Raw genomic sequence first — 9,957 nt, forward strand, 5'->3', positions numbered from 1 at the left:
TTGCACATAGTAAGCGCTTAATAAATGCCATTATTATTATTATTATTTTTTTTATAGCTTTAATTCTGCTTGTTCTGACGACTTTGGCACCGTTCTCCATGTTTTGTTTCGTTGTCTGTCTCCCCCTTCTAGACTGTGAGCCTGTTGTTGGGTAGGGACCGTCTCTCGATGTTGCCAACTTGGACTTCCCAAGCGCTTAGTCCAGTGCTCTGCACACAGTAAGCGCTCAATAAATACGATTAAATGAATGAACAGCTATAATTCTACTTATTCTGATGCATTTACACCTGTCTCCTTGTTTTGTTTTGTCGTCCGTCTCCCCCTTCTCGACTGTGAGCCCGCTGTTGGGTAGGGACCGGCTCTAGATGTTGCCGACTTGGACTTCCCAAGCGCTTAGTCCAGTGCTCTGCACACAGTAAGCGCCCAATAAATAGGATTGAATGAATGAAGGAAGTGACGATTTTCCTCCCCCTAGATTCCTCCGGATCTGGGCCCTGGAGCGGAGGGATCCCATTGCGTTTGCTCCCATGACCAACGGACTGTGTTGCACGTTCTTCCCCCACGGTGGGATCATCGCCACTGGGTATGTACCTCCTGTCCCCACCGAGTGCTTAACAACCGCCATTATTATTTATTATTATTATTATTATTATTATTATTATTATTATTATTATTATTATTATTATTGTGTTTGGAGAGAAGCCGAGCGCTTAACAACCGCTATTATTATTATTATTATTATTATTATTATTGTTTGGAGAGAAGCCAAGCGCTTAATTATTATTATTGTGTTTGGAGAGAAGCCGGGCGCTTAACAACCACCATTATTATTATTATTATTATTATTGTGTTTGGAGAGAGGCCGAGCGCTTAACAACCACCATTATTATTATTATTATTAGTATTATTATTGTGGTTGGAGAGAAGCCGAGCGCTTAACAACCGCTATTACTATTATTATTATTATTGCTGTTGTGTTTGGAGAGAAGCTGAGCGCTTAACAACCATTATTATTATTATTATTATTATTATCATCATTGTGTTTGGAGAGGCTGAGCGCTTAACTGCTATTATTATTATTATTATTATTATTATTATTATTATTATTATTATTGTTGTGTTTGGAGAGAAGCCGAGCGCTTAACAACCACCATTATTATTATTATTGTTGTTATTGTTATTATTGTGTTTGGAGAGAGGCCGAGCGCTTAACAACCACCATTATTATTATTATTATTATTATTATTGTGGTTGGAGAGAAGCCGAGCGCTTAACAACCGCTATTACTATTATTATTATTATTGCTGTTGTGTTTGGAGAGAAGCTGAGCGCTTAACAACCATTATTATTATTATTATTATTATTATCATCATTGTGTTTGGAGAGGCTGAGCGCTTAACAACTGCTATTATTATTATTATTATTATTATTATTATTATTATTATTATTATTATTATTATTGTTGTGTTTGGAGAGAAGCCGAGTGCTTAACAACCACCATTATTATTATTATTGTTGTTATTGTTATTATTGTGTTTGGAGAGAAGCCGAGCACTTAACAACCATTATTATTATTATTATTATTATTATTATTATTATTGTTATTATTATTATTATTGTGTTTGGAGAGAGGCCGAGCGCTTAACAACCACCATTATTATTATTATTATTATTATTATTATTATTGTGGTTGGAGAGAAGCCGAGCGCTTAACAACCGCTATTACTATTATTATTATTATTGCTGTTGTGTTTGGAGAGAAGCTGAGCGCTTAACAACCATTATTATTATTATTATCATCATTGTGTTTGGAGAGGCTGAACGCTTAACTGCTATTATTATTATTATTATTATTATTGTTGTGTTTGGAGAGAAGCCGAGTGCTTAACAACCACCATTATTATTATTATTGTTGTTATTGTTATTATTGTGTTTGGAGAGAAGCCGAGCACTTAACAACCATTATTATTATTATTATTATTATTATTGTTATTATTATTATTATTGTGTTTGGAGAGAGGCCGAGCGCTTAACAGCTGCTATTATTAGTATTATTATTGTTGTTGTGTTTGGAGAGAAGCCGAGCACTTAACAACCGCCATTATTATTGTTATTATTATTACTATTGTGTTTGGAGAGAAGCAGCGTGGCTCAGTGGAAAGAGCCCGGGCTTTGGAGTCAGAGGTCGTGGGTTCGAATCCCAGCTCCGCCAAACGTCTGCTGTGTGACATTGGGCAAGTCACTTCACTTCCCTGAGCCTCAGTTCCCTCATCTGCAAAATGGGGAGGAAGACTGTGAGCCCCCCGTGGGACAACCTGATCACCTTGTATCCCTCCCCCAGCGCTTAGAACAGTGCTTGGCACATAGTAAGCGCTTAACAAATGCCATCACCATCATTATTATTATTACTCTGGAGGGAAAGGGAGAGGGTGGAATTTTCTCAGATAATAATGATGGCATTTGTTAAGCGCTTACTATGTGCCGAGCACCGTTCTGAGCGCCGGGGGGGATACAAGGTGATCAGGTTGTCCCCCGGGGGGCTTCCAGTCTTCATCCCCATTTTCCAGATGAGGGAACTGAGGCCCAGAGAAGTGAAGTGACTTGCCCAAAGTCACACAGCTGACAATTAGAGGAGCCGGGATTCGAACCCACGACCTCTGACTCCAAAGCCCGGGCTCTTTCCACTGGGCCACGCTGCTTCTCTGGAAAATGGGGATTGAGACCATGAGCCCCATGTGAGACGGGGGACTGCGTCCTGTCCAATTTGCTTGTATCCACCCGAGCGGGTAGTACAGTGCCCGGCCCCTAGCGAGCGCTTACCAAGTACCACAATTATTATGCTCTATTCCTCAGTTTACCTCATCTGTAGAATGGGGATGAGGACGGTGAGCCCCATGTGGGACAGGGACTCTGTCCAACCCGCTTTGCTCGGATCCACCCCAGCGCTTAGGACAGTGCCGGGCACCTAGTGAGCGCTTAACAAATACCACAATTATTACTATTATTTTCTGTTCCTCAGTTTACCCCATCTGTAGAGTGGGGATGAGGACGGTGAGCCCCATGTGGGACAGGGACTGTGTCCAACCCTCTTCGTTCATATCCACCCCAGCGCTTAGGACAGTGCCGGGCACCTAGTGAGCGCTTAACAAATACCACAATTATTACTATTATTTTCTGTTCCTCAGTTTACCCCATCTGTAGAGTGGGGATGAGGACGGTGAGCCCCATGTGGGACAGGGACTCTGTCCAACCCTCTTCGCTCATATCCACCCCAGCGCTTAGGACAGTGCCGGGCACCTAGTGAGCGCTTAACAAATACCGCAATTATTACTATTATTTTCTGTTCCTCAGTTTACCTCATCTGTAGAATGGGGATGAGGACGGTGAGCCCCATGTGGGACAGGGACTCTGTCCAACCCCCTTTGCTCAGATCCACCCCAGCGCTTAGGACAGTGTCGGGCACCTAGTGAGCGCTTAACAAATACCACAATTATTACTATTATTTTCTGTTCCTCAGTTTACCCCATCTGTAGAGTGGGGATGAGGACGGTGAGCCCCATGTGGGACAGGGACTCTGCCCAACCCACTTTGCTCAGATCCACCCCAGCGCTTAGGACAGTGCCGGGCACCTAGTGAGCGCTTAACAAATACCGCAATTATTACTATTATTTTCTATTCCTCAGTTTACCTCATCTGTAGTATGGCGATGAGGACGGTGAGCCCCATGTGGAACTAAGCGCTTAGTCCAGTGCTCTGCACACAGTAAACGCTCAATAAATGCGATTGAATGAATGAATGGAACAGGGACTCTGTCCGACCCTCTTCGCTCATATCCACCCCAGCGCTTAGGACAGTGCCGGGCACCTAGTAAGCGCTTAACAAGTACCTCAATTATTACTATTATTTTCTGTTCCTCAGTTTACCTCATCTGTAGAATGGGGATGAGGACGGTGAGCCCCATGTGGGACAGGGACTGTGTCCAACCCTCTTCGCTCATATCCACCCCAGCGCTTAGGACAGTGCCGGGCACCTAGTAAGCGCTTAACAAGTACCTCAATTATTACTATTATTTTCTGTTCCTCAGTTTACCTCTTCTGTAGAATGGGGATGAGGACGGTGAGCCCCATGTGAAACAGGGACTCTGTCCAACCCTCTTCGCTCATATCCACCCCAGCGCTTAGGACAGTGCCGGGCACCTAGTAAGCGCTTAACAAGTACCTCAATTATTACTATTATTCTCTGTTCCTCAGTTTACCTCATCTGTAAAAAGGAGATTGAGATGGTGAGCCCCTTGTGAGACAGGGACTGTGTCCAACACACTCTGCTCGGCTCCACCCCAACGCGTAGTACAGTGCCCGGCTCCTAGTGAGCGCTTACCAAATACTGCAATTATTATGCTCTGTTCCTCAGTTTACCTCATCTGTAGAATGGGGATGAAGACGGTGAGCCCCATGTGGGACGGGGACTCTGTCCAACCCACTTTGCTCGGATCCACCCCAGCGCTTAGGACAGTGCCGGGCCCCTAGTGAGCGCTTATCCCACATTTATCATTATTATCGTACAGATACCGCAGTTATCATCGTCGTCATTATTATTCATTCATTCATTCAATCGTATTTATTGAGCACTTACTGTGTGCAGAGCACTGTACTAAGCGCTTGGGAAGTATAAGTTGGCAACATAATAATAATAATATATTATATATTATTATATATTACATACTATACATTACATATTATATTATAATATGTATAATATATGTATAATATATATGTATATGTATATGTATAATATAATATATCATTATATATTATTATTATTATTATTATTATTATTTTATTATTATCATCATCTCCCCAACCCGGTTCCTAGTTTTAGGCCACCTCCGGACACCCGTCAGGCAGAGAAACTGAGTCAGAGGACGGGTCTTAGCAGCGTGTGGCTCAGTGTCTAGAGCCCGGGCTTTGGAGTCCGAGATCATGGGTTCAAATCCCGGCTCTGCCAATTGTCAGCTGTGTGACTTGGGGCAAGTCACTTCACTTCTCAGGGCCTCAGTTCCCTCATCTGTCAAATGGGGATGAAGACTCTGAGCCCCCCCGGGGGACAACCTGATCACCTTGTATCCTCCCCAGCGTTTAGAAGAGTGCTTTGCACATAGTAAGCGCTTAATAAATGCCATTATTATTATTATATAGAGCCCAGACTGTGGAGTCAGAGGCTCTTTGAGTTAATAATAATGGCATTGATTAAGTGCTTACTATGTGCAGAACACTGTTCTAAGCGCTGGTGATCAAGTTGTCCCACGGGGGGCTCACAGTCTTAATCCCCATTTTCCAGATGAGGGAACTGAGGCCCAGAGAAGTGAAGTGACTTGCCCAAAGTCACCCAGCTGACAAGTGGCGGAGCCGGGGTTTGAACCCATGACCTCTGACTCCAAAGCCCGGGCTCTTTCCGCTGAGCCACGCTGTTCTCATAATAATAATAATAATTTTTGTATTTGTTAAGCACTTACTATGTGCAAAGCACTGTTCTAAGCACTGGGGAGGATACGGTGTGATCAGGTCCCATGTGGGGCTCCCAGTCTTCATCCCCATTTTTACAGACGAGGGAACTGAGGCCCAGAGAATAATAATTATAATAATAATCATGGCATTTATTAAGTGCTTACTATGTGCCAAGCACTGAAATCCGATTGATTGAATGAATGAATGAATGAATGAATAATAATAATGGTAGTTATTAAGCGCTTACTGTGTGCCAAGCACTGAAATCCGATTGACTGACTGACTGAATGAATGAATGATAATAATGGTATTTATTAAGTGCTTACCATGTGCCAAGCACTGAAATCCGATTGAATGAATGAATAATAATAGTGGTATTTATTAAGCGCTTACTGTGTGCCAAGCACTGAAATCCAATTGATTGATTGAATGAATAAATGAATGAATAATAATAATGGTATTTATTAAGCGCTTACCGTGTGCCAAGCATTGAAATCCGATTGAATGAATGAATGAATAATAATGGTATTTATTAAGCGTTTACTATGTGCCAAGCACTGAAATCCAATTGATTGATTGAATGAATGAATAATAATAATGGTATTTATGAAGTGCTTACTGTGTGCCAAGCACTGAAATCCGATTGATTGATTGAATGAATGAATAATAATAATGATGGTATTTATTAAGCACTTACCATGTGCCAGGCACTGAAATCTGATTGATTGAATGAATGAATGAATAATAATAGTGGTATTCATTAAGTGCTGTGTGCCAAGCACTGAAATCCGATTGATTGGTTGAATGAATGAATGATAATAATGGTATTTATTAAGCACTTACCATGTGCCAGGCACTGAAATCCGATTGATTGACTGAATGAATGCATGAATAATAATAATGATGGTATTTATTAAGTGCTTACTATGTGCCAGGCACAGAAATCCGATTGATTGATTGAATGAATGAATAATAATAGTGGTATTCATTAAGCGCTTACTGTGTGCCAAGCACTGAAATCCGATTGATTGAATGAATGAATGATACTAATGGTATTTATTAAGCACTTATCATGTGCCAGGCACTGAAATCCGGTTGAATGAATGAATGAATGAATAATAATAATGATGGTATTTATTAAGCGCTTACTGTGCCAGGCACTGAAATCTGATTGATTGAATGAATGAATAATAATAGTGGTATTTATTAAGTGCTTACTGTGTGCCAGGCACAGAAATCCGATTGATTGATTGAATGAATGAATAATAATAGGGGTATTCATTAAGCGCTTACTGGGTACCAAGCACTGAAATCCGATTGATTGATTGATTGAATGAATGATACTAATGGTATTTATTAAGCACTTACCATGTGCCAGGCACTGAAATCCGATTGAATGAATGAATGAATAATAATAATGATGGTATTTATTAAGTGCTTACTATGTGCCAGGCACTGACATCTGATTGATTGAATGAATGAATAATAATAGTGGTATTTATTAAGTGCTTACTGTGTGCCAAGCACTGAAATCTGATTGATTGAATGAATGAATGAATGATACTAATGGTATTTATTAAGCACTTACCATGTGCCAAGCACTGAAATCCGATTGAATGAATGAATGAATAATAATAATGATGGTATTTATTAGCGCTTACCATGTGCCAGGCACTGAAATCCAATTGATTGATTGAATGAATGAATAATAATAGTGGTATTTATTAAGCACTCACCGTGTGCCAAGCACTGAAATCCGATTGATTGATTGAATGAATGAATGATAATAATGGTATTTATTAAGCGTTTACCATGTGCCAGGCACTGAAATCCAATTGATTGAATGAATGAATGACTAATAATAATGATGGCATTTATTAAGCGCTTACCATGTGCCCGGCACTGAAATCCGATTGATTGAATGAATGAATGAATAATAATAGTGGTATTCATTAAGTGCTTACTGTGTGCCAAGCACTGAAATCCGATTGAATGAATGAATGATAATAATGGTATTTATTAAGCACTTACCATGTGCCAGGCACTGAAATCCAATTGATTGAACGAATGAATGAATGACTAATAATAACGATGGCATTTATTAAGCGCTTACCGTGGGCCAGGCACCGAAATCCGACATTGATTGAATGAATGAATGATGCTAATGGTATTTATTAAGCGCTTACCATGTGCCAGGCACTGAAACCCGATTGATTGAACGAATGAATGAATGACTAATGATAACGATGGCATTTATTAAGCGCTTACCGTGTGCCAGGCCCCGAAATCCGATTGATTGATTGATTGATTGATTGATTGAATGAATGAGGCCGCGTCTCACGGGCGCTCGGGTCTGCGTGTCTCCCGGCAGGACGCGAGACGGGCACGTCCAGTTCTGGACGGCGCCGCGGGCCCTGTCCTCCCTGAAGCACCTGTGCCGCCGAGCCATCCGCCGCTTCCTCACCACCTACCAAGTCCTCGCCCTGCCCATTCCCAGGAAGATGAAAGAATTCCTCACCTATCGGACCTTCTGACCCCGGGAAAACCGCCCCGGACCGACGCCGCAGTTCCCTCGCCGGCGCCTGGGGAGGAGCGGCGCGGCTCAGTGGGAAGAGCCCGGGCTTGGGAGCCGGAGGTCGTGGGTTCTAATCCCGCCCCCCGTCACCCGGGTGACCGTGGGCGAGCCGCTTCACTTCTCTGGGCCTCAGTTACCTCCTCTGTAAAATGGGGATGAAGACTGGGAGCCCCCCCGGGGGACAACCTGATCACCTTGTATCCCCCCCAGTGCTTAGAACAGGGCTTTGCACACAGTAAGCGCTTAACAAATGCCATCATTATTATTATTATTATTCTCTGGGCCTCAGTTCCCTCATCTGTAAAATGGGGATGAAGACTGGGAGCCCCCTGAGGGACAACCTGATCACCTTGCATCCTCCCCAGTGCTTAGAACAGTGCTTGGCACATAGTAAGCGCTTAACAAATGCCATCATCGTTATTATTATTCTCTGGGCCTCAGTTCCCTCATCAGTCAAATGGGGATGAAGACTGTGAGCCCCCCGGGGCACAACCTGATCGCCTTGTATCCCCCCCAGTGCTTAGTACAGTGCTCGCACATAATAATAATAATAATAAAGATGGTATTTGTTAAGCGCTTACTATGTGCAAAGCACTGTTCTAAGCGCTGGGGATCAGGAGATTGGAGAAGCAATGTCAGCTGGGTGACCGTGGGCGAGCCGCTTCACTTCTCTGGGCCTCAGTTCCCTCCTCTGGAAAATGGGAGTGAAGACTGGGAGCCCCTCGTGGGACAGCCTGATCACCTTGTATCCCCCCCAGCGCTTAGAACAGTGCTCGCACATAATAATAATAATAATAAAGATGGCATTTGTTAAGCGCTTACTATGTGCAAAGCACTGTTCTAAGCGCTGGGGGGGATACAAGGTGATTGGGGAAGCAGCGTGGCTCAGTGGAAAGAGCCCGGGCTTGGAGTCAGAGGTCATGGGTTCAAATCCCGGCTCCGCCAGTTGTCAGCTGGGTGACTTGGGGCAAGTCACTTCACTTCTCTGGGCCTCAGTGACCTCGTCTGGAAAATGGGGGATGAAGACAGGGAGCCCCCCCATGTGGGACAACCTGATCACCTTGTAACCTCCCCAGCGCTTAGAACAGTGCTTGGCACATAGTGTAAGCGCTTAATAAATGCCGTTATTATCATCAGGTTGTCCCCCGTGGGGCTCCCAGTCTTCATCCCCATTTGACACATGAGGGAACGGAGGCTCAGAGAATAATAATAATGGCGTTTATTAAGCGCTTACTACGTGCAAAGCACCGTTCTAGGCGCTGGGGAGGCTACGAGGAGATCAGGTTGTCCCATGGGAGGGCTCAGTCTATATCCCCATTTGACAGATGAGGGAACTGAGGCTCAGAGAAGTGAAGTGACTCGCCCGAGGTCACCCAGCAGGCACGCGGCGGAGCCGGGATTAGAACCCACGACCTCCGACGCCCAAACCCGGGCTCTCTCCACAAAGTAAGCGGCTTAATAAACGCCATCGTGATTCTTCGGAGACGGGCCGGCTCACGGCGTTCCCGGGTGATCCTGCCTTTCGGGGACGTCCCGACGCGGGGCAGTCGGCGATCGCTCGTCCGGAGAAGGAACCGAGGCCGAGAAGTTTCCCGTGGTGGCCAAGACGCGGCCCCCTCGGGGAATTCCAGCTTTCCGGGCCGGTCCTGACCGGGAGAAGACGCGCCGACGGCTGCCCGGTTGGGATTTCCCTCCCGCGGTTGGGGCCTGACCTCCGCCTGGACGAGGACTTTCGGATTCGGAGATCCGCTACCGTCTTCCCGTTTGGACAACGGGGGTAGCGGGGTAACACCACCGTCCGACGGCAGGCGCTCCGCTTCGTTCATTCAGTCATCTTTACAGAGCGCTTCCTGTGTGCGGAGCACTGTGCTAAGCGCT

The 9,957-nt window shown here is 44.3% G+C and overlaps 1 protein-coding gene across 2 annotated transcripts in view; it reads left to right on the forward strand.

The window, feature by feature from the left end:
• WSB2 (WD repeat and SOCS box containing 2) overlaps positions 1 to 8,162 on the forward strand; it is a 71,402-nt gene extending 63,240 nt beyond the window's left edge. For both annotated transcript variants that reach the window (XM_038763341.1, XM_038763342.1), the window contains 2 exons: positions 476 to 583; positions 7,876 to 8,162. In XM_038763341.1, the coding sequence (XP_038619269.1) occupies positions 476 to 583; positions 7,876 to 8,038 (271 nt within the window). In that variant the 3' untranslated portion in view covers positions 8,039 to 8,162. The remainder of the gene's footprint in view (positions 1 to 475; positions 584 to 7,875) is intronic.
• Positions 8,163 to 9,957: the final 1,795 nt, after the last annotated feature.

Source organism: Tachyglossus aculeatus, chromosome 21, assembly GCF_015852505.1.
Source record: "Tachyglossus aculeatus isolate mTacAcu1 chromosome 21, mTacAcu1.pri, whole genome shotgun sequence".
Lineage (NCBI taxonomy): Eukaryota > Metazoa > Chordata > Mammalia > Monotremata > Tachyglossidae > Tachyglossus > Tachyglossus aculeatus.